The sequence below is a fragment of the Bacillus rossius genome, chromosome 2 (assembly GCF_032445375.1).
Source record: "Bacillus rossius redtenbacheri isolate Brsri chromosome 2, Brsri_v3, whole genome shotgun sequence".
Taxonomy (NCBI): domain Eukaryota; kingdom Metazoa; phylum Arthropoda; class Insecta; order Phasmatodea; family Bacillidae; genus Bacillus; species Bacillus rossius.
This window is the reverse complement of record NC_086331.1, coordinates 63,557,714-63,584,283: the sequence shown is the minus strand read 5'-3', so window position 1 is coordinate 63,584,283 and position 26,570 is coordinate 63,557,714. Positions and strand designations below refer to the sequence as shown.

At 36.2% G+C, this 26,570-nt stretch overlaps 1 protein-coding gene across 4 annotated transcripts in view; it reads right to left on the bottom strand.

Moving 5' to 3' along the window:
* Positions 1–26,570, bottom strand: part of LOC134529327 (protein son of sevenless) — a 386,073-nt gene that overhangs the window by 170,520 nt on the left and 188,983 nt on the right. For all 4 annotated transcript variants that reach the window (XR_010074532.1, XM_063363274.1, XM_063363275.1 and 1 more), the window contains exons 15-16: positions 25,937–26,093; positions 18,565–18,672 (exon numbers count right to left, since the gene is read on the bottom strand). Coding sequence is in view for 3 of the 4 variants with exons in the window: in XM_063363274.1 (XP_063219344.1) it covers positions 18,565–18,672; positions 25,937–26,093 (265 nt within the window). In the remaining variant the exon portion in view is untranslated. The remainder of the gene's footprint in view (positions 1–18,564; positions 18,673–25,936; positions 26,094–26,570) is intronic.

The following is a 26,570-nucleotide window of genomic DNA, read 5'->3' as shown; positions in this document are numbered from 1 at the left end:
TGCCATCTGTCTACCCCGCATTTATCTTTCTTCTAACATTCCACGTCTCGCCTCTCGCGCGAGCAATAACTAGGGCCACGATTATATGGTGAATCGCGAAATCGCGAAATTTTCCGCGAATTTATATGGAAAATAGCGATTTTTAAGAAAAACCGCTCAATAACACCGAAATTACACAATACAATTCTCTTATATTTTAATGTGAAAAGCTTGATAGTCAAGACTTGCCTGGGTCCTGGTTGATAAGCTGGAAAAATTTCCTTCCTTGCATTTCTACATGCTTCCTCTAATCAGCTTTAGGGCGCCGTCTGGTCAGCGTGTGTGTTAGTGAAGCGGGATGATAAGAGCGACGCTCAATGGTAGATCTAGCGCGGTAAAACCTCTAAGTGCAAGGCTCTGAACTGGCACGCAGTCATCTCGTTCCCGTCAGATAACTGTGAAATTTGAGCGGTGACCGTAACATTATATGGCGGAAAAATAAAGATAAAGGTGTAATGCATTTCCCTATGATGCTTTCAAGAAATTTGTAACGGGTTTTTTACACCTAAAACTTCGAAAACATGCCTTTTAGCCATTTTATCTCAATAGAACCAGTTGGGCATTAACAAATTCTTAAATGCTTTTCGTAAACAGACTCCAGTCGGATATATAGTATAGTTTGGAAATCGTGTAGGTTTTTCGTGGCTGTGCGCGGCACACGACTGTAGTTGCCATGCGTCACGCGCCGAGAATGTTGTCCGGCAGGAAAGGCAAGTATAGTTCATTTGCGGCAAAAATGAATACTTTTAAGGCCCTGCTAAATTTTTCTATTAAAGAAATTTTGAAGTTTCAGTGATTTTCCAGCAGAAATAATGTTGTGTAACTAACAAACAAATTGTATCAAAACAATTAACGGTAAATGGCTGTCGCGGGGCCCCTTAAAAATTTTTCATTTTACCAGAAATGGACTATAGAAACCTTGATTTCGTCCCACGCTGTTTAAAGAAGGGGAGGAAGGATGTTGACAGTATCACATGCCAAAGGACGTTGAGGTAGGAGGGGGAGAGAGACACGATGGTTTGTATGCCTGGGAGGGATGAACCTTGAAGTCTGGACAAGGGAAGGAGAGGTAAGCCGTATGACGTCATGCATCCGCCGCCTGTGCTGCCGCCAACCTGTCTAGACGATATTCCCGCGTTCCCACTTATGTTGCACAAGCTATTGCTGCCGTATTTTTAAAGGAAATGTCCCGTTATTTTTTTTGTTATTCTTACATGAACATTATTGGAAGTATTAAAGCCGACACAAAAATACGCTGTGTGTTAAAATTAACAGATTTTAATGATCTTTCAGTTCGTTTTTTTAAATTTTTTTTCTTCTGATTTTCACATTTTGGTCAAAATGTCCAATTTTTTGACGGTTCCCGAGAATGTATTCGTAAAATCACTGCTTCGTTAAATCCGGGGTTCGTGACATCGGGGTTCTAGTGTATTTAACTACGGCAAGCAGAAAACGTACATGTAAACTAACCAGTAAAAATAAACTGTCTATTAACATATTTTCTTTAGAGGTGGCCTGTACGGCGACGGACTTGTCATGAAGGTTGAAGTGGGTTTTAAGCAAAGCCGTCTAGCATTGTGAGTGACAGCATTCTGCCATTGTACGGCTGGTTTCTTAGCGAGTAGCGGTTTGCGGAAAGGGTGGGGTGTTGGGGGTTGAAATCAACTGAAAATTTCGGAAAACATCTATTACGACCCTATTCCTGGGAACCGTGAGGGGTCGTTTCAGAGAGGTTTGACTGTAGAGTAAAGAAGTTAATGATACTTAAGTGTCTCCCAGAGAAATAGGGCATTAGAAAATTATGCGGGAATTTAATGCACCAAATTATTTGGTGAGACAGGCAGAAAAAATAATAAAAGAAAAGGGTACTTTAGAATGACCTAACCCAAAGTCTGGAAAGGCTCTTTCAAAAGGACAATGTGATGGAGTTGGGGCCTCAGTGAAGAGATTTGCTGCAAGAGAAAGCCTACAAATTCCATATGATGACCAAATTTTAACACCTATCCAACTTCATTAATGGGAAGTTGAAAATTTATCTGCAATTAATTTCACCTTCTCCACACAAGATGAGTATATATGTTCAGTCTGAGAAATTTCTGAATAACAGTTTCAGCCAAGCAGTAATTATTAAGGGAACACAGCAATATCATGCTTATATGGCTGTAAATTCAAAAGTATCAAAGATATGTGTAAAAATATTCTCTGAAGATACAACAAAAGAAACAGTGACCATTCAAAAATGCCATGAAAAACTACAAATGACAGAAGGTAGTGGTTTTATAACCGCAGTATATGACGAAAAGTGGTGGCTGGCAATTGTGTTGGAGAAAAATGAAGAAGATGAACTAAAAGTGATAGTTCTGCATCCTGCTGGTCCTTCATCATCATTTTCATATTCAAGAAAACCGGACATATTGTGGATACCACTGATAGATGTACTTTGTAAAGTTGATCCCACCACTCCTACAGGAAGGATTTCTGTAATAACATCTGAAGAAGCCATAAAAACTTCACAAATCATGATGTTTTGAATAACTTTTGCCTAAAATTTAAGTGTTAAAAATTTAATTTTAGGTTCATTATTAATGTAACATAGTAAAGAAATCTGTAGTACGTAGGCTAATAGTTTCATTAAACACCCTTTTTTTAAATTATTATTTAACTATGAACCCATCAGTATCCCACTTTGAAACTTTGAGAATCACTTACCAAAAGTTTAAACTATTTATAGGAATTTTTTAAAAATGTTAGAAATGCACTTTTTAAGAAAATCAAAACTTTGAATTTGATTTCTCAAAAGCACTTTGTTTATAATAAAGTATGTTGTGTTGTACATCAAAAGAAAGAGGATTTTAAATCTGAGTAAAATGACGCCACTCCCATTTCTCCAGCTCAATTCGGAGAAAGGTTATAGTGATTTCAAAATATATTGATTACCGTCATTCGGGTTACTTAAGCCGCTGGGGTAACTTAAGCCATTTTGTAAGGTAATTTTGGATACTGATTTTGGCAGCCCTGTTTAAGCTGAGTGGTTTATTTTTCATACCATCTGTTCCACATTTTGGTGAAGTTTTGAGTTATATAATTTTATGCTGTACGAGTTTTCAGGGTAAGTTTATAAACAATTATTTATATTTAGGATAATTTCATTATAAATTTATACACAACATAACTTTAGTCCGAAATCGTATTTTTATCTTGAATTCACTAAAACATTTTGAAACATAACCTCAAACATTACTCTTGCTATTGCTTCATTTTATAGGTTATTTTACCATTTTGCCTTTTTCTTACATTTCATAATAAACGTTTGTGTCCTGCATGGGGTAACAAAGACCACCGCACATGAGTGGCTTTTGTTACCCCTTACTAACAGCATTATATTTAATAAACTTTATTTTTTATATATATATTTTTTTATGAAAAATGCCTCGTAACTACCAAAGGCCTGTTGGAGCTCGAACATATAAACATTATACGGAAGATCAGGTAAAAGAAGCAGTAGAAGAAGTGAGGAATGGGTTATCATTACGGAAGGCTGCCGAAAAGTTTGGGATATCAAGGTGTGCACTTACTGCAGCAGTAAAACGAAAAAGAAATAGGGTTGGAAGGCCTTTTGTTTTAGATGGTGAAGAGCAAAAAATTTGGCGGAATGTGTGCGATTGGCTGGAGATTGGGGATTCCCGCTAACAGTCTTTGATGTTAGGTTAATCGTAAAAGGATATCTTGATCGGAGTGGATGAACTGAACCAAGATTCAAAGGAAATATGCCTGGAGTAGATTTCGTGGAATCATTTATAAAGAGACAAAGTGAGATTCTTTCTAATAGGCAGTGCCAGAATGTTAAAAGGAGTAGAGCTGCTATTAATGAGGAAACTCTAAACAGCTATTTTGATGAGCTTGAATTGACATTTAAGGACATAGACTCATCTATGATAGTAAACTATGATAAGACAAACATTACTGGCGATCCTGGCAGAAAGAAAGTTGTAGTAATAAGAGGCACACGTCATCCAGAACGCATAATAGATTTTTCCAAGTCGAGCACGTCTGTTATGTTTTCAGGAAGTGCTGATGGAACTCTACTTCCTCCTTACATTACCTATAAGGCAGGAAATCTTTATGATTCGTGGACTGAAAATGGCCCGAAGGGTGCTGTCTACAATAGGTCTAAGAGTGGGTGGTTTACCCTCAAAATTTTTGAGGACTGGTTCGAGAAGATAGCATTGCCATTCTTCAATAAGTTTGACAAAGATGCTAAGAAGGTGTTAATTGGGGACAATCTTTCAAGCCACATTTCGCCACATATCATTGACAAATGTAAGAGTAACAACATCAAGTTTGTGCTACTCCCACCAAATAGTACACACTATACTCAACCTTTAGATGTGGTTTTTTTTCGACCCTTAAAGATAAAGTGGCGTGCAACACTAAATGACTGGAAAAAGAAGAACCGTGGTGGTGTCCCTAAAGACAGATTTCCTAGACTTTTAAAAAAGTGTATTGATGATCTAGGGGAAGAAAACATCAGAAAAAAATTAAAGAGTGGCTTCAGAGCAGCAGGGATGGTTCCTTTGGATCAACAACAAGTACTAAAGAGGCTCTCTGATGGTCATAAAGAGAAGAGATCTGAAGACTGTGACTCTAGCAACAACTGGGTTCAATCATTTGAAACCTATCTGCAGGAAAGTAGTAAGAAAGAGACAAACCCCATGAAAAACAGAAAAAGAAAATTAAATGTTCCAGCAGGAAAAGGAATTGAAGGACTTGAAGTTTTGGAAGCAAAAGCCTGTGACGTTGAGCCCCAGGCGAGCACTTCCAAAAGCACTGAAGACAACAGTTTTAAAAAGCCCACTTCAAAAAAGCAATAGAAAAAATATTCACATTCAAGTGAAGAAAGTGACAGTGACTTTTCCGTGCAAGATTCAGATTCAGATGTTGTATTAAGCGACTTTACTGATATTGATTTTGACGTACAATCTGTTGAAAAAACACCTGATAAGCCAAACAAATTATCTGTTCAAATAGAGGATCTCAAACCGGATGATTATGTTATTGTTGAACTTATTTTCAGTTAAAATTAAAAAAAAGAAGTAAAGAAACAGTTCTATGCCATTGTACTTGACACTGAACTGGAGGCAATTAAAGTAAAGGTAAAATTTTTTCGGAAGTGCACTAAATCGACGGGAAATAATTATGTGTTTCCGATTGTGAATGATGAGATGGATGTGGATGTTGCAGACATTGTCACTACTGTGGAGCCTGTAAAAATCAACAGAGGACGCCATACTTTCCCATTTGTGCTTGTTAACTAAAATGCAATTAGTAAATGTTAAATTAAACATCTTGAAGCATCTTAGTGTAAATTTAACATCAAAAGTACTAAAAATGTAGAAATGATTACTTTTCACACATTTATTTTGTATAAAAAGTGTTTTTAACAATAGTGTTACATTTATTTTAATCTTTTATGCAAATTTTATTACCCCACCACCATCTAAATTAAGCCAAACATTACATTATTATAACTGGCTTTAGTAACCCCATATCTGGGGGTAACTAAAGCCACCATATTTTATTTTGTTTCTATTTAATTTATGTGTTTTAAGTAACTTTTAAACATGTTAACATAAAGTTTAAATGTAGACCCATATTCTACAACAATAAGTTGATCTCTAATGTAATTGGTCTTGAATTAGCAGATTTCCTAAATCGAAAAGTGGTCTAAGAAACCCCGAATTACAGTATGTTTTTTTGGTAGATTTTGGGAAACTTTACATAGCTGTAATTAAGATACAGTTTTAAGATATTTGTGAGAAAAAAAAATAAGTTTTCTTAATCTCTATCAGGACAACCTTCATAACCAAAATTTCATCAAATTCTGAGGTGGCCAAGTAAATGTTTTTATTTTAATGTGTTGATTTCATTTATTAATTGGACCTATCTTAATTTTTTAATGAGTTGTACAAACCGAGAAAATCAAAGTTTTTCTTAATTTCTAAAACCAAAATATTGATTATTAATGCAGTAGATATATTAAATTGTAATGTTAATATTAAAAACAGGATAATATGTCTTCTTTGATGAGCACATCAGTAGCTTGAGATACTACAAACTGAGTCAGATTGGAAAAACATAAATCTATGAGGTTTTTATATGGCTGGGTATAATTGCACGGAATTAATCTGACTATAGATGAAAAATTAAGTAGACACTGAGCCTTGTTTTTGATGTGCATATCATAATGTTAGAAATTTTAATTTTTAGCATAATATAAAATAACATAATATACAATATTCAAAACTCTTCAGATTAAAAAAAAACTTGAAGACTGTTAACATTACTGTAGCCAAAGCTATAAATTTTATCTGTGCGTATCACATAACTTGTAAGGTTTCTAATGAATTTTATTAGCAATAGACTTGTGATTTTCAATTTTATCAGTGTAATTCCCATGTGTTAAAAAAAAACATCTCGAATGTTAACCCCCCCGGGAGCACTCTGTTTGAGATTTTAGTCTTGCACCAGCTGGAAGTCATGTGATATTATCTCGAACAGGAATCAGTTTTGATATTCTGGAAACATGTGAATTGGGTTGTATGTTAATAAGGCGTTTGTAATGGAAGTTGACTGGCTTGCACCTTTCAGGTGAAAAAGCATACATAAATGTCAGAATAACAATTTGTAAAATTATTCAGTTTGAATAATTATTCTTTTAGAGAATGTTATCTACCATCCGAAATCTTTGATATGCGATTTGCAAGCTTAACCCTTATTGTTAGTTATATTAATATCCTAATACTTATTCTGCTGTAAAATGTACATGTTATTTTAATATTATAATTCTAACATTTCATCTTACACAAGATACACATATATTGATTAAATTCTGACATGTTGACCTACTTTAGGTAACTTTTTAGGGCAGAGGCTTCAGTGTAAAGTAAGTGATAAAATTCTGAAAATGATATTTTGGAGTACAGGTTATTAATTCTGATTACCCTCTAAAGCAGCATTGCAAAAATTGCAGTAATTTTATCCTGGAATGATTGATGTAATAATTTTTTATTCTTGTAGGGAGAAAATGGTTATATTTGGGTTGAGAACATGTATAGAACAGATTTATATTTGGAGGAAAATGTCTCATCCAGAGGAAAATAAAGAACTATTGCAGATTAAAGGATAAATAGTCAGGTACAGGATGACATTGGCAGGAACCAAAATTAAATCACAAAATTTCATGGTAATGTTAATGATAATGAGAAGAGCAATTATATAAATATGAAAAATATCCAGGAACTTAAAAATAATTTAGAAATAAATGTTGTGAAAGCATTGACTGAAAATATAAATATTGGACATTAGGTTCGAAAAGTTTCGAGATGAGGTGGCCAAGGAATGTTTTAAAAGGGTAAAGGAAAAATGGAACAAAATTAGAAGGGATTTAAATGGAGGTATAAGAGTTCAGTGCTAACAGTTGATGAAGTGAATGAGTTTGAAAAAACAGTACCAAAATATTTCGGGAACAAAAGAGGGCTACTCCAATACAATTCATAAAAAAATATAAAAAGGTATTTGGCTATCTAAAGGGTTCGGATGAACAGCGGGTTGAGTTGTTCATCACTAAGTTGGATGGGGCAGCATTACAGTGGGCGATGCAAAAGAAGGAGTGGAAAACATTTCATGCAAAGACACCATTTTTGAAAAAATACTGGGATATTTACGTTCAAGATGATTTTTTGCAATATTTATTTTCAGAAAAGCACCAAAGCAGGGATGACCCCATGGCCCCATATGTTCAAAGAATGTACTTGCAGTAAAATTTTTCAATAATAAAATTACTGATGAAATGTTTATTCCTCACATGTGAACCATTTATAACAATAAGTAAAAAACTGCATTTTGCTGGCTAGGGCTAAGAGTGTTGATGTAATTGCATTGCTTGAAACATTGGACAGGAGGTACGAGTGGGAGGAAGGGCTGAGAGGCACAGAGCCAGAAAACCAGGGCAGGCAGCGAGGATTACCCAGGGAGAGAATCCACCAACCCGAAGGTCAGCCAGAGGAGGTAAGACAGCCACAGTGACCTGGATGGCAAGGAAACGACCAGTTACCCAGGTGGAGGAAGGAACGACGTCAGCAGGAGCAGCAGCAGAAGCAGCAGCAGGAACGTCAAGGTGAGGGTAGGGCAAATGATATGCAGGAATGTCAGAAGTAGGACAGATAAGCAAATGAGAGGGTATAAGAAATGCAGAACTGTAATTTAAAAAGGTAAGTAGGGATTATCGGGCCTCAGATCCCTCCCAGGCAGGTGGACTAGGAGCAGCGTCTAGGTTTTGCAAAATTACCAAGATAGAGATGATTTGTTACAAAATACTCATGAACAATCAAAAGTTTTGTAAGGCATAATAGGCACATGTCCCTACATTCAAGCGTAATTAACTGAAAAAAATGAAAAAGTAAATATGTTAGTTGACAAGTAGTGAAGTGACTGCCATGTCAAAAGAATTTTTTAATTCACTTGATAATAAAATAACCTAATCATTAGCAGTTTCCAATGTTAATATTGTGGAGCCACTGGTATAAGAAAAAAAATGTAAAGAGACAAGTAATTTTGGAAATAAATTTAGAAGAGGCAGTAATATAGATTGTGTTTTTAGAAGTAAAAGGACTTTGTGTAGAAATTGTTCTACGAGTCTATTGGCTACAAGGAAATGAGGTTGTTTTTGACTACTCCCGACACTGTATTTATGTAAAAGGGATTCAAAGTGGTTATTGAGAGAGAGGGAGGGGGGGGGGGGCATTTTGAGTCAGCATAAATAGAGATCTTGGGCGCCACCATGTGGACCCTATTGTGGGCTATCGACTCTGTCTCTGGACCGTAACGTGACCCATGAAGAGCTAGGCTCAATTTCCCCCTGTGCGGATGCACTGGAACTTACCGGCCTGTTCTCAGCGGCGGGCACGCTATGTTATGAGCAAAGACGACTGCCAGTGGGGTTTTAAGGTGCTCCACACACCTCAGTGTCTGTACTGGTTAGCACGTGGTCGAGAGATGAATACGAGCGAGTCAGGGTGACTAATAGGTTTTAAGGGGCCATCACGTGCATTGACAAAACTCTTGAGTAATCACACAATGAGGAGTTGTTATGTATAAAATAATTAATATTACCAACAGCAAGTATTCCAGCTTAAATGATGACCATGACACCGCATGGCCTGGCATCGAAAGTACAAAGATAAAACAGTCAGGGGAGCTTTAAACAATTAGGTAAAACAATCTACTGCTGGGGTAGGCCTCGAAGATGAATAGAAAAGGTTTAAAGATACTTAATGATGGCGGATGTTAATAGATTAGTAACGTTACTCCAGTTACCACATTATTGTGGTGGGGGATGGGATGCATGCCGGATTCCCTCCCCCCCCTACATAGGCCTCGTCGAACCCGTGGAAAGACGTCATTTCGTCCTCCCCCTCTGAAAACAGCTTTGGAGAAGAGTGCTGTGGATGTTTGGTACAGGGCGCTTCTCCTTGGTTTTCGGAAAACCCCAGAATTTCCCTTCCGCATCTTCTGTAGGGGTTGAAGTACCTGGCTGTACAGTTTGCCTGGGATCCACGGGTGTTGACGCTCTGGGTTTGTCGCCAACCTTGTCAGGTTCCTTATCTACTACACCAATATCGTCCCGGTGATATCTTGCGGTTCGCCCTGACAGGAACTTCACTACTATGGCCATGGTGCCTATGGTCTTGATCACTGGCATCAGCCAGATTCATTTTGGTGCTAGTCCAGCACAGTGATTCCGGTTTCCCACCGACAGTCGAAGTAAATCGTCCGTAGACAAACTGGCCGGGTGTCAGAGGGGGTGGGCTCATGTCGTAATGGGGTAATCTGAGCCAAGTATGTGGTTTGGTGTTGCCGGGCGGCTTCGTGCGTTCCCGTTAGCTCTCGAGTGTATTCTTCTGGGTTTTTGTCCATTGAATCTGGATTCCTCCTGTCGATACGGTACTGGTCCGGCAGCGGGAGGTTGCATCATTAAACTAGCCTGGCTGGGGTTTCCCCCGTGGTCGCATTGACCTGGCGGCATGTACAGAACATTATGCCAGGTGTGTGTGTGTCCCATTGGGAGTGGTCCTCCAATAAGCTGAGTCGGAGATTCACTTTGATCTCTTGGTTGCGCCACTCAGTCGAATTGGCCCTTGGGTGATATGCCGGTATTGTGTTGCCATTTACGGAGAATTCCGACCATCATCGGTCTGAAAACTGCGTGGCATTATCTGAAAATTGTACCCTGGGGTAGCCCCATTGTGAAAAAAACTCTGTCTCGAGTGCATGCGCGATGTTTCCTGCCCAGGCATTGGACAGGGAGTAGGCCTTCACCCACCGTGTGAAGCCATCCGTCACTACCAGTAGAAAAATTTTTCCCTCGGGGTGTGGGGTAGTCCAATGCTAACGTATGAAACGGTTCCGTGGGTAGTCATGGCAGCTGCTGTTCCTTCCCGTTGGGGCGCCATGTTTTATGGCGTTGGCAGTGACGGCAACGTTGCACACTGTTATGCATGTACTGGTTATGCCCTGTCTAGTAGAATGCTTCACGAATGGCTCTCATGGTCTCGTCTGTACCCGGGTGTCCGACAAGCTGATTCACGTGCAGAATGGGGAACTCCTGGCTTCGAGTCTCGCGCGACGTGAATGTCCACCAAGGGTGTTCGCTTCCAGTGGGGCGTGCTTGCAGATGTCCGTCCATGACTCGATAGCCTTCGTGCATGCCCTCCGCGCAGCTACGTATTAAGGCCTGTGAGTGGTCATTTGTTCTTTGTACTGCGCACACGAACTCATCGATATCATCAATTTCCGCCTCCGGCGGGAGTGTTGGAGTGTCGTCCCTGTAAACAGTGCAGATGGTCGCATGGTGATTGTGTGCGCCCAGCTCATCTACTGGCCGTCCGCTGATGTGCGGTAACAGTTCATCCCAGGAGGCATCATCACGAGCTTCAACACCGTGTCATCTGGGTTGCGGGACAGCTCTTCCGCAAATTCGTAACTCTTGCTGGGCACGTGATCTACCGTGAAGTCTAGGGACTGCAAAAGCATGGCCCAATGAACCACGTTGAGGATACCAAGCGCCACTTTACCGGTGTGCTACTAAGCCTTTTGGGAATTTAGGAGGAGAATATGTATTAAAATCATTGTAATGCTAGATTATTAGGTATTTTAAAACTTTTGATTACATTTAGTATGATTATTTTAGTTTGCCAAATATATTCCACGGTAGTTTCACTATAATAATGTTTCATCTGGCACACCAATACATTTGTTTATGAAAGTGACTATATACAAATTTATGTTGCTACATGTGGGCCCGCCATCTTTGCGACACATTTACGCTCCTCCACTTCCATTTTATTTTCACGAAATTACTCCTATCAAATGCTGTATACCAAGAGCTAAGATGTTTACACATAGCCGACGGATGTCTGCGCGCGCGCTCCTCTATCGTCGGTTATCTTGAACTATTTTGGTTTAACATCGTCTGTTGGTGTCAAATATTAATTCTTCCATCTTAGATCAACCTGATTTCCGGGGTTCTTTGCCCCATAATGAACCTCTCTCTTTAAGTCAGTGCAGGTCGTCAACATGGAAATGTTTAGATCGCTGACCAAGAAATCTGGTTCCAGTACTAGTGCAACTCAGGAACTACCCACGTTGGAGATAACCAAGCTGGAAATAATGAAGCCAGATGCTCATAAACTCGATGATTTAATTAAAAAGGTTGAACTGCTTTGCAATAAAGTTGATGTTCTTCAAAATGAAAACGCTCAACTTAAGTGTCTGCTTATTGACTCCCGCTCTGAAACGGCTGTGATTAAACAAGAACTCATCTCAATAAAAGAAAGTTTGATTGTAATAAATAAAAGTGAGATATCTTATAGTCAGGCATTAATGAAGTCTTCGAGCGACAAAAAAACTCAACGTGTAGCAGCACAGAGCGTCTCTGGTAACGGGCGTCCGTCCAGTGACCTACTTCCGACGCAGCGAGAAAAAAGTGATGTCACCAAAAACAACCACACCAACCAACATGCTGACTCTGACTGCTTCACCGTTGTGCAAAATGCACGAAAATTCAAAATGAATGCGAATACAGAATCCAAGCGTGAGCCAGAGAGAAATAAAACACCGATGCAAGTGGGAATAAGAAATATTCCCACCCTTAAAACGGTCGCCAAGCATGTTCCGAGAAGAACAAAAGCACTGTTTGTTACTCGTTTTGATCCTTCTGTTCATGCAAACGAGACAGTTGACTATATAACTAATGAACTCAATCTTTCACATGTTAAGGTAGTTAAACTTAGAACCAAATTCGATTCTTATGCTTCGTTTCACATAGTAGTACTTGAAGATTTTAATAGAATAAATAACATAGTATTCTGGCAGAGTGGGTGCTTAATTAGTCCCTTCTACGGTAAACTCCACCCGGAACAAATTGCTACCAGTGACTCTACATCAAATAATTCTGTCAGCACTGACAAGACCGTCATCCCCATGAAGCCCTTATCAGCTGGTGTCACTGCAACGAACCTGTCTCCGGTGCCAGGAGGAGCACCGTAATTTGTTTTCGTGTATCCTATTTCAAAGGAATTGGAATTTTTTTTATTAAAACGTCCGTGGTCTAAGAACTAAATGAAAAGAATTCTATGAAAACATTATTATCTCTTATTATGATTTTATCTGTCTAACTGAGACCTGGTTCAACGATCTTAGCATTAATTCCCACTACTTCACGGATCAATACTCAATCTACAGAAATGATAGAGACGCCTTGCTGACTTCTAAAGATCGTGGTGGCGGTGTTTTGATAGCAGTCAATAAGTTTAAATTCACTTCTATTCAGCCTATTTTTAACCTGGACTACCCCGGAATTGAATCTGTTTGTTTAAAAGTTAAAATGACTCAGAATAAATCCTTTATAATTGGCAATATATATTTACCACCCCAAACATCTCCAAATATTTATTCATCTTATTTTGAGACTTTAGAAGATAAACTGGCTGCTTATCAAGATGAGTTAGTGCTACTTGGTGATTTTAACGTCCCAGGTGTTGATTGGACCAATAATCTTACTACCAACATCGTGCACACGCACATCAAGACTAAAGCACAATATCTTATAAACTTTATATCTAGTCTTGGTCTATCTCAGTGTAACACAATCCTATCATCCAAAAACCTCTTAGATCTTTGTTTTACAAACATTTCGCAATGTTCAGTATCTCATGCGGATGAAGCACTCGTCACTGAAGACCCATAACATTCTGCCTTAATTATAAAAATATCTGACAGCATTCCTTGTGTGGTCAGTTCTACTAGTCTCTCTAGGTCCTATATAAAAGGTGACTATCTTGGTCTTTACAATGCTGTTAAAAACTATGATTGGTCAAATTTCTATGAATCTACTGATGTTAACTATCTTGTTGATCAATTAACTACTTGCATGTCACAATATTAATGAATTCATCCCTGTGTTCATTAGCAAACCATCTAAATACCCTGTTTGGTTTTCAAAAGACTTAATTCAAGCTTTAAAATCCAAGAAAAATTTTCACAAACTTTACATAAGAAACAAAAATATGTACTATTATACTAAATTTCCATTCTTTCGAAAACAAACCAAATATCTTATCAAGCGTGATAAAATAAATTGGACCAGAACCACTAACAATAATATCAAGAACAACCCTAAGAAGTTTTAGTGCTATGTCAAATTAATAAAAAACGGTTATCATGAACAGCATTCGTTAAAAGTTAATGATGTCGTATCTAGTGATCCAGTGGTGTTGACTAATGTATTTGCTGAATACGTTTCACGTGTTATGTGTCCTCTAATGTCAATTACCAAGTTCCCACCTTAAATTCATTCCTTGATACAATATCTGTTCCCTCTGTTTCTGACAGCCTTGTGCTTTGGGGCATAAGGGCTCAAAAACCCTCAATGTCTACAGGAACCAACGGGATTCCTAATTTTATTCTGAAAGATTGTTCACATTTATTAGTACCCCTATTAAAACATTTATTTAATACTAGTTTAAGAACCCAAGTTTTTCCTAATAAATGGAAAATTGCAAAAGTCATCCCCATTCATAAAAACGGAAGCAAATTTAATGTGGTTAACTATAGACCAATATCACTATTAATAATCTCTCTAAAATTTTTGAAAAAATAGTTTTTAAAATCACTAATTTCTAACTAAAAAAATCATTTATCTAGTAATCAACATGGCTTTAGATCAGGAATAACCACAGCCACCAATCTAATTACTTTCCTTAACCCTATTTTTAATGAAGTTATTAGCAGGGGTCTGGTAGATGCCTGCTACTTTGATCTTGCTAAAGCTTTCGATACTCTAAACCATTCATTACTATTAGGCAAGTTACATAATTTCGGTCTTAGTGTCAATTATGTTAATTGGTTTTCTAGCTACCTTAAAAATCGAACTTTTTTTGTACCTATTAACAACTCTAATTCTTCAAATTTTATAGCTAGTTCTGGAGTTCCTCAAGGTGGTACCTTGTCTCCTTTACTTTTTAACATATTTATTGATGACATTACTCAAATTCTGAATCATTCTTTTGGCACTCTATTCGCAGATGATCTAAAAATAAGTAGAAAAATTTTCTCTTTTAATGACTGTTTATTATTACAAACTGACATTAATGAAATTAATAACTGGTGTAAAGCAAATCTTGTGACCCTCAACAAAAGCAATACAAAAATAATATCCTTTACTAGAAAATACCTTCCTATCAAATATGATTATAAATTAGGCAACACCTTAATTCAGAAATCCTCTTCTCTCAAAGATTTAGGTATCATTCTAGATTCTAAATTGTTCTTTCACCAACATGTTGAACATTTAATTTCTAGTTCCCCGAATATAATTAGCTTTAATTAAATATGTCACATGTTATGCTACAAAAACTGATTCTATCCTCTCTCTTTATTTAGCATTAATAAGGTCAAAACTAGAATACTGCTCAGTAATTTGGAACAACATCAATATGTGCGGTAATATGAAAATCGAAAACATACAGAATAAATTATTAAATATTATTAATCAAAAACATCTTCCTCTACCCAATCTGATATCTCTCTCAAGTCGAAGAGAATTACTTGGGTCTATAAAAAAAACTGTTATACTAAAACATTGAACTGTAAATATATACTCAGACCTGCCAACATTCAAATTTAAAAAATCATGAGGTCCTCGATAACAATTTTCAGGCCCATAAATACAGGTTAGATATAAAAAACAACAAATCAGAATCATTAAATTTAAGTGACATACCTGTACATATGTTACATGGTATCTGCTTCAAAATTTATTTCAACAAATTATAGGTTGCAGAATTAATTTAGTTGAACTAAATTTAGCGCTGTCGTGTAGTGATCATGCAGGGCCGCAACTAAAAAGATGTAAAATAACATTCTGCTCGTGTAACACTATTATCACTGTTCACAGCAAAATTAATTTTTTAATTGGAAGCAATACACTTCACGTGTTAGTTGTGTTTTTTTGTAGCGACATGTTTCACGTCTCCTCTTCCACTATGCAAGATAGAAAAATCAGCACGGCACACGCTACAAAACGCAAAATTGCTTCCTTTACGTGACTCGAGTATTGATGGAAACTCGTTACTGTAAGCTTTCGTAAAACTTGTTTTTTAATTTTACAAACAAAATCTTGGGGCCCCGAAAAATCGTGAGGAAACACTATTTTGGCGTGAGGGCGTGAGATGGACCTTAAAATCGTGAGCCTCACACCAAAATCGTGAGAGTTGGCAGGTCTGTAATACTTAACAACACCGGTTTAAGAGTACCTCCTTTTAATAGTCGTTTAACTTACATTATGTACAGTTAACAGAAATAATGATCTTATCTTTAAGCTAATAACCAACTTTAATAAATTTGATAAAGACTTTAATTATTTTCCTTAGTTCTTAATGATCATGTGTGTTTTAGTTCTGTGTTGTCGAAATTGTAACATTTGAATTTTGTTTTATTGTCTTTGTTATGTGTGTTTTGTTTTTATATTGTATTATATTGTATTGTTTTGTGTTTTTCATTTATGTTTATTATTGTGAGTGTATTTGTGTCTAATTGTGTGCCTACCATTAAAGGCTTTGTCCTGTTAGTTGGCATGTTACAATTACAAATAAATAAATAAATAAATAAATAAATAAAATAGAGTTAATATAACAGGGGTTTGGTTAGTGGCTCACCTGGTAAAACTTAAAATAAATAAGTAAAACTCGGTCACAAAACTATTAAAACTAAATTAAATTCATATTTCAGCAAATTAATTCACGAATTAAAAAAAAAATTTAAAAAAAATGTGCCGGAAATTAGGAATTTCCACACCTTTTTAAATTTGTTATTATAATTTTAAATTATTTTTGGAAATTTTATTTTTTCATTTTATCTGGTTACTAAAGGGGTAATTTACTCTTTGTTAGGCCGGTGTACGCCACATAGTTAAACTTTGTGCCAGTGGACCGCACCTTTCTCAGGGACCTATCTGATATTTGCTAGTCTAATGTGGACCAAGGCAAGCCGGTTGAAATATCTCTCGCCTGCAGTCACGTCCCGGGTTTGTAATATTAATTCCCTGCATGACCAAAATTGCATAGAGCAGCTTGTGGGCTGCAAGCTGCTACTTCTTAGAGGCCTGCTGAGAATAGCGAGTCTCGTCACGAACGGGTCTCCAGTGGACCTCCATTCCCAGCTTAGTGGCGTTATCTGTCCACCCTCCCCTCCCCCCCCCCCCTTAGTTCTGAGAAATTATGCTAGGAGCAGTGACCTGACGTGAACCTAGCCAAGACGATGGCCAACTTCAAGGACATTCTCCCTGGTCCTACAGATACCTCCACGACATCTAGCGGCAGAAAAAGCAACTTCGGCCCTGGTGGCCAGCGAGCAGAAACAACGCCAGTGACACCTGGCGGCGGGTCAGTTCACCGCCTCCGCTAGTTCCCCTTTAGGCCGCCATAGTGCACCACCTGCTACGCCATAAGGCACTATGCTTTCTAGTCGCGTCCTGTTAAAGTCGATTCTTTGTAGCTTCCTGTTACCACCGGTAGAGAGCACGCATGTCGGGTTGTTGTCACGCCCGCCTCGGACGCCTTCGGAAATTTTTGGCCTAGAACCGAACCTTCCCCCTCCTTCTCCCCCTAGGGCCTTAGCGCCCGTTTTAATTAGGAGCGTGGTCCTCCATGAGGGGACTCTGACATTGGCTACTAACCGCGCAGCACTTCGGGCGAAACTTCTCTCCGTCTCTTGTTTCGGCTACGACGGAAACGCCTTCTATTAATAATGTAGTCAGCGGTCTTGAGGGATGTGATCCCATTTGTACAGTAGCCAGTCAGGAGTAGTCATTAGAAAAAGTCATGTTTGGTTAAATTTCAATTTTTTTTTATTTTACTAAAAATTTGGTTTCTTCCGTGTCATCCGCGTTATCTCGGTGCGCGCGAGAACATCTCGTGAGCCCGGAATCTACACCCTGTTTGCTGAGTAATCCGACCTTTTTTTTTCTCCTCCCCAAATTCCCGTTGGTTGGCCTTTCGCGCCGACTGTGTATGACTGTCTGGAAGCAGGTCTAATTCGTTTTGAATTTGACTTGTGTTTCAGACAGGGTCGAAGTGCTGGGGAGACAAATTGCTCCCAGCTTGTTGTCCTGGAACTCGAGCTCAGATTCCCGTTAGAAGAGATGTTTCCCGACCCGACGTCTTACCGTGAAGACCCGGGTGATAATGTAAAATAAACATATCCCCCCTTTCTATTTAAGAACTACATTAAAAGAATGAGTAGCCTACCAGCGAGCAGCGACTTAAGAACTTAATCCTCAAGAACATGTAGAATCAAGGAAACTAATTATCTATGTTATCATTGGACAAATCAAATTTTGGTGTGATACTTCAAATTTTTTGTTTATGTAATCGTCGTTTGTTAAAGTTGAATATGTGTTGTTTTAATAATATCGGGCCGGCCTATTTTCAAATAAGTTAAATATATTGTTAATACCCTTTAATGGGAAAGTTACAAATGCCAAAACAAATGGAAAACCGAATTAATTGTTTACATTTTTTTAATAAAACCAGGAACCTATAGACCAAGCTACTTGCGTAGTGTTTATTTATTTATTATATACCTTATTTTCTTTAACGATCCACTAGCTCCCAAGTTGCTTGTGTGCAGGGAGTTCCAAATTGTCTTGTTCTCCACCTCGTGCCACCTCTGGTCAATAACTTTAATTGCCTCAATATGTTTGAACCCAGCAGTTTCCAAGGGCTTTTTTAATTAATTTAAAATAATTTAATTTAGAGGCACGAGGGGCATAACAAAAATTTATTGCATTTTTTAAAGACAGTTTAGTTTACATTTCCCAGTGATCAGAAACAGCTAAGAAATGTTAAACCTTACAGTGAAAACAACATTTCTCTAATAATACCTAAATACTGCCAATTTATCACTTACCGTAAGCATGTTGTATTCTTCCACTGAACACTGTATGTGCCATTCAACTGGTGGTGGACTGCGGTCAAATGCAAATGTTATTTCCCGCTGTACCTCATTTGGATCAGACTAAAAAAAAATAATATCAAGTTTCAGAATTATAACAAATTAAACAAAACCAATTTTATAAGCGGCATCACTTGAAGTCTAATTTTCTCATAGATATTAACTGTAAGATAATTACTCTTTCAGAAATAGTTTATGTACTGTAAAACTTAAATAATCAAAACAGCTAAGGACCTGCACAAGTTTGGATGACTGCATATTCCAGATTTTATTTTTTTTTTATTTATTTATTTATAAGCCTCCATTTCTCCAGGCAGCCTGAAGGGGAGTTGTCAATACAAAACACATAGGACACTCACATACAGAACTCAAATTCAGTACAGCGGATATTTTGTCATGGTGCTACCAGCAAATCATATACAGTAGCAATTATTATACAGTTTTGATACATTAAATTATATAACATATATTAAAAAATAAAAACAAAAGTGGGACTTATATACATATGTAGATAGATACAAGACAAGACAGATACAAGTCATAAATAGTCGATGTTTACAGAGCATTTAATATACAAAACAGATACAATAACTATATTTGCAGAGCATTTAATATAATCACTTTTCAAAAAATATGAATCACCCATCTAAAAACTCTTTAACAGAGTAGAACGCTTCTTTAGTTAAATACTCTTTTAATTCCTTTTTAAATTTCTTATCATTTCTAGTATTTATCATCTGTCTTGGAAGTTTGTTAATTAATTTTATGCCACAATAGTACGGGCCTTGTGCAAATATATTGGTTCTATGCCCTACTATCTGTAACTTATTTTGACCCCTGGTATTATATTCATGTATATCACTATTTTGTTTAAAATTTATATGTTGAGTTACAAACAATATGGTATGATATATGTACAAGGAGGGGAGTGTAAGAAAGTTTAGTTCCTTGAAGAGAGGTTTGCAATGGTACTTTTTATTTTTACCTTTTATTATTCTTAGTATTTTTTTTTGAAGGCGAAATAATTTAATTGCTTTACTTGAGTTTCCCCAAAAAATAATACCATACTCAAGGATAGATTGAACGTTTGAGAAATATAGAGCTCGGACAGCTTGAGTCGAACAAATATTTTTAATGGTTTGCATAGCATAACACATAGTGCTTAATTTTTTAGAAATAGTGTTTATGTGCACATTCCAGGATAGATTTTTATCAATTACTAAACCAAGAAATTTTATTTCATTTTTAATTTCCAATTTTCTGTTTCCAATAGGCTTAATTTCGTCTTCCAGAATTAAATGTTTTGACCGTGAAAATTTCATTATAGTGGATTTAGAAATGTTGAGGACAAGTTTATTTTTTTGGAACCAATTATTGAGTTCACTTATCACTGTATTTGTTATGTTTATAAAATCTGTTTTTTCAGTTCCTGATATTATTACACTTGTATCATCAGCAAACATAGTTGCTTCACCTTTAATTAATCTTACTGTTTGTGGAAGGTCATTGATAAATAGTATAAATAATATTGGCCCCAATATCGAGCCTTGAGGTACACCAATGGTTACTGGATTTTTTTGCGAAATGTATTCTATTGATCTTCCATTGTTATTTCTATGAGTAAGTGCTGTAACTTGATAACGGTTATGTAAATATGATTGAAATATTTTAAGTGGTACTCCTCTTACCCCATATGATTCTAATTTTGTAATTAACAACTTATGATCTACACAATCAAAAGCCTTAGAGAGATCAGCAAAAATACCTAAGACATGGTTTTGTTTATCGAAAGAGTCAACTACTTTGTTTATAAAGTGATATATTGCTTGTTCTGTTGATTTCCCTTTAAAAAAGCCAAACTGATTTGGTGATATTATTTTATATTTTTCTAAAAATGCTATTAACTGGTGGGCAATGATTTTTTCAAGAATTTTTGAGAAAGAAGAAAGTACTGCAATAGGCCTATAATTGGTCATACTAGTAGCTTCTCCCTTTTTGTGGATCGGGATTATTTTAGCCCACTTTAGCCTATCAGGAAACACTCCGTTTAGTAAACAATGATTAAAAATATATGTTAGTGGATACTTAATGGCATGACAGCATTTTTTTATTATGGTCATAGGTATTTCATCTAAGCCAGCTGAATTCTTTGCTTTTAGAATATTTACTATTTTAAGTATATCATTTTCAGTAATTGGATTGAAAATTATAGATTCTTGGTTTATGTTTATTGAACCTTTGTCTTTTTGAGGGATGGTAATATCAGCTATTTGTGGGTCAGCTTGCCTTACTAGTTCATGAGGTACTGTTGTAAAAAATTTATTAAACTCATTGACAATTATTATTGGATTTTCAACTAGGCAGTCCTTTATTTTTAGAGATAGATTTACATGGCAGTGACCTTGTTTAGTTTCTTGTTTTATTAAATTCCACATTTGTTTACACTTATTAGGTGCTTTATCTATTATATAATTATTATATAGCTTTTTAGCAGTCTTAATTAACTCTTTATATATCTTTTCATAATTTTTAATGTATATTTTTTGACTTTCACTTATATTTCTCCTTTTTTCTTGGTAGAGTGATCTAAGTCTATTGTATGAAATGTGAAGTCCTCTAGTCATCCATTTGTTGGAAGTGTTGTTTTTATCCTTTACTGTTACTTTTGGGAAGGCTCGTTCAAATATCCGTGAGAATGTGTTGGAAAACACATTCCACGCCATATTAGAGTCATTCTGAGAGTATACCTCGTGCCAGTTCTCCTTCTGTAGCAGGTTATTGAAAAGAGTAATTTTATCATCATTAAATTTTCTTATATTGTAAGTTGTAAACAACTTTTTAATTTTGATATTACTATCTAAAATAGATTTTTCTAGTGCAACTCATAATATGCAAATATAGAAAAAATTACTATGCTATGATATTTGCTTGTTTTATATTTAGAAGTAGTGTTACATATTATGTAGTTGTGATTCTCTTGCAGCAAATTTTAAGAAACAAACCATGAAAAACTAGAAACAGTAATGTAAAATTAGCATTGTGCCATTGTGCTTGAAATCATGAAGTCCAGAGCTGCTCTTCTGTGTACTTTGTACAAGCCAAAGAGAAAAAAAAGTGTACTTATGTCAACCAATTGCACGGTAGCTTCCACACTTATTTAGTAGCTAACCTTTAGAACCAGTTTCAAGAGATAGCCAGCCTTTAACACTGTGATGTGGTTCATTCTGAACTAGTATCTGCAAAAGATTTGCATAGTGGTAATGGTAATTTACTCAAAACTAATAAAAGCATACGGTACTATGGACTTTTTGGTACGGTTACACTTATTTTGTTAATGGAATAGTTTTAAAATACATTGCAGCATGAACTGCAAAACCTGCTTAACTATGTTTGCAAGTAGCCAGCAAGAAAAAATCGACAAGAGACACGAAGGAAACATTTTATATGTATTATGTCCTGCTGAAAATAAGCAGCATTTCTTCTATCAACGCCTACATTAAACAAGCTACTTAACATTTATGGTTATGTTTAGAGTATTGTTTGAATGTTGCCTCAAGAAAATCACTTAAATTATACTTGTTACTAACCCAACCTTTACTTCAAATGATCCATAATTTTCTCCATGCAATGACCTTCACTTCAAAACAAAAAGTGAACTTTACATATGATAAACATTGGAATTAAATTCCAGTTATAAGTCATTAATCTGGGTTATAGTAAATAACATTTACCCTCCCAGCCAAATTATCATTTTAATCCAAAGAAGGCAGAATGCTTGCACAATTACAACTAATGTTACCAAAGTTGAAACAATTCTCCTAACAAATGTTATATTAATCATGATGAGGAAAATGTTTAACTGTACTATATCAGGGTTCACTGCAAGTTAAATTAAGCGCTCATAACTCACCAATGAGCTTATTCATAGCCTTCAGACATTATAGCTTTACCTAGTAGCCAGCCCCCACCCCCACCCCCAAAAAAAAATTAACAGGAAAAATCCTTATTTTAGTCACAAAGGCACAATAGCCTTTACTTTATTTTACTTTATTGAAAATCTGTCATCAACTCAATACCGTAAACCGGGGTTACTTGAAACAGTTTTCAACTTTGAAGCTTAATAACTTTGATGCAGTTGAATATTTTTAAACTTTTGTAGTGCCTAAATATGAGTTTAGGTCTAGTTAAAACATTGTACTATGTTGCGATCAAAAATATTTATAAACTTTGTAGGAAAAAAATAAAATATGGGTGTTTCAAGTTACCCCACCGGATGGGGTTACTTGAAACACCCAATACCATCTCATATTAAACTTGCTCTTTTGCAAGTTAGAATAGTTTGGGGTTACATGAAACAGTAAAGGAAGATTTTTAAAAATATTCAAAACCAAATGGAACAAAAACACTTGTATTTTTACATATTACAAGAAATAAAAATGAAACATTTAACAAATGATGATTAAGAAAAAACTCACACAAGTAATAATTTTTTAACTAAGAGATAACTGTCCAAATATTTAAAATTCTAAAGGGAAGCAGTATCGGCCCCTCCTAGTAAAAAGAGGAATTACACAACAAATCACATCACACTTGTTCACAGGAGTCACATCTTCTTGAGTAGGAAATGTATAAATGTTGGCAGCTTTTGTGGATCGCCTCAAAAACTTTGCAATATATTTCTTCCCAGTATCCTCCACAATCTGAGCAACAAATTGCTTTGATGTCTCCTTTTTGGTCCCTTTATCATACTTCAGAGAAATCACAATAAAATCATCTGGTTTTAAACTATGAAGGTTAGAAAAGTTTCCATATTTCTGAGGAGGTTCCTCATCTTTTTCAATTTCAGAAGTACATTCAGGTGATCTTACTTCAAAATAACTGCTCATATCATGGACAGAGTAGTGACCATCATCATCATCACTGCTGTCCTCTGAAAGTTTGTGTTTCTTTAAATTTCGTTTCATACTTTTGTTGGAACTTTTATTTGCTGTAAGTGATTGGGGATCATCAGCCCAATAATCTTTTTCTTCTTCACTGCAATATTTGGATATTGTCTTCTTATGTACAGTTTCCTTTCTTTTTTTTGCTGCTGGAATTTTAGAAGGACCAGGCTGTATTAGCTCTGTAAAATCATCCTCACCAACACTTTTTCCTGGCTTTACAGCAAGACGTTTTTTTTTTTTAGTTTCTTTGAGCTGAATCCCTCGGACTGGCCTGGTTTCGACAGAGAACTTGTCTCTGATTTTCTAAATTCATCAAGAAAAACTCTCAAAGAATCTGACCAATCTGACTTGCGTCTATTTTCATCACTGGCATTCACATTTTGGAACCCAGGCAGTTGCTTCAATACTTTATTTGTATCAAGAGGGCAAAGTCCGGTGGTTGAAAATCCAGCAATTAGATTGTTTTTACAAGCGTCATTCTCTTCCAACTCAGTTAAACACCTTTTCAGTAGCTTAGGAAACTGATCTTTTTGAACAGGACCTCTGTGTTTCGTTTTCCAATCGTCAAGAATAGTCTTCCATTTCCTCTTTAAGGGCCTGAAAAAAGCTGCATCAAGGGGTTGACACCACTGTGTAGTGTTAGGAAGAAGTAATATGAACCGAATGTTTAATTTTTTACACTCTTGAATGACTTTTAGTGAAATGTGGCTCGAAAGATTATCACCAATCAGTACTTTTGGAGAATCAACATCGAACTGTTTAAAGTGAGGTAAAGCTGTGCTGAAGAACCAATCCTCGAAGACAACTAGATTAAACCACCCATTCTTAGATCTATTATAACGTGCTCCTCTGGGGCCACCTTCCGTCCAAGTGTCGTACAAGTGTTCTGCACGATAGCAGATATATGGTGGTAAAAGAACTCCAGTGGCTGAGCCGCAAAACATAACAGATGTGCTGGATTTAGAATGATCAATAATCCTATCAGGATGTTTGCAGCCCCTTCTAACAATGACTTTATTCTTATCAGGGTCATCTGTCATGTTTGTCTCGTCGTAGTTCAATATTGCCTGAGGTGCTACTCCATCTAAAGAAGATTTCAGTTCCTCAAAGTATCCCTCAACTTCTTCAACACCAACGCCTGCTCTGGCTCTTTTTATATTTTGACAAAGACGAACAGACAGAATATCTTTGTGTCTGTCAAGAAACTGTTTCACCCAGTCAATTCCAGGCATGTTGGATTTAAATCGTCTTTCAACAACACCCTGTCGGTCTAAAAAACCCTTTACAATCACCCTAACATCATATTGGGTTAATGGGAATCCCCATTCACCAGCTAAAATAAGACCTTCAGCAAGGCACTCCTCAATTAAGGTTGTCGGTCGTCCAACACTTTTTGAATGCAATCCTCTCATCTTTCTACTTAAAGTTGCAGCTGATATGCCATACTTTTTACTGGCATTATTCAGTGACAAAAATCCTTCTCTTACCTCTGTAAGAGCACTCTTTAAAAAATCGTTGGAAAAGTCCTTGTAGTGCCGAGCTCCTGGCACTCTCTTATAAGTTCTTGGCATAGCAAATCTGGAAGAAGGAAAAAAAAACAGATCTATTAGGGGTCCGTGTGTCTGAACAGTATTTTACACTGTAAGGAATCCAGGTTTACAATTTGTTACTGTTTCAAGTAACCCCACCTTTGACATCTTGGTAAAAAAATTAAATAAAATAACTGACAGTAATTAAGAGGGAAAGAACAGCCTTGTAATCATGTAAACAACAGGTAGGGTTATGTTAACAAACGAATTGCAGTGATTTATCTTTTTCAGATTGGTCTGTGGAATCAAAGTTTTCAGAACAACATTTTTAGGCTAAAACTAATTTAGGGATTAAAATAATAAACAACTACACTTACCAGTTAGTATTTCATCTTAAATGATTTCAAAGTAATCACTACACTGTTGCTGTTCAAAAACCACTCACAATAACTGAAAACATGGTACAGGTCAGTGGTACCAACATGTTATCCTGAAAAGTCCCAAATCATTTCAAGTTACCCCACCGTTTCAAGTAACCCCGTTTTACGGTATGTCATTTGATAAAACGTGTTCAAAGATGATATCACATCACCTCTAGCATAAATTTTATACCTGTCAATTTACTAGCTATGTGTCCAAATTACTAGCTAAGGTGAAAAAACTAGTATTTGTGTTTACAAATAAGGACTCATGGTGTTCACTGTGCGTCATGTTACTCACAACATGACCAATTTGCACCATCCCTATTCATTGTTTACACAAGTCACTCTTAATAAAGGACACAGTTGGAAGACTTCAGCCAAAGTTGATGTTAACAATTATATTGATAATGCTTAAGAAAATCACTTAACTCACCTTTCTCTGAACAATCTTCAGAACAGACTCCACCCACTTCCGCATTGACTTGCCATTAATTGTGTCTAAGAAAGCATGCAACCTCTCAAGTAATTCTGGTTGTCGCTCGAAGTCGTAAAAATGATGGTCCACCCAATGCCGTATTACATTAAGAACCCTGATAAGAAAAGCATTTCAGATATCAATTTAAGTTTTTAACATAAACCATTACACTTCAAGAGCTCATAAAAACTGTAACCCCAGAAATTAAATACAAACATTCGACTACCAGAAGATAAATAAACTTATAATGGTCACAAAACCTTTAACATATTTCCCATGACCATACAATAGTAAATTAAAAAAATAAATTATGGATTAACCAAGTCTCACCCATTAAGAGTGATCTGTAACAGAAGTCTAAATTTTATAAAAATTTATGTTTCAAAGAAAAGGATTATAGCAAAAATTCTTAAATATTAATAGTACAACCTTTAAAATTAAGTTTTTACAACTCCCTTAATAGGAATGGTAATATAAAGAAGTGTTACCTACTAAAAAGTAGGCTTAAAAACCAAATATAATGTATTTGATACCTTAAAGTCTAAAGGTATAATTACAGTCAACTGTCAAGTTTACAGTATTTGCATTGCCA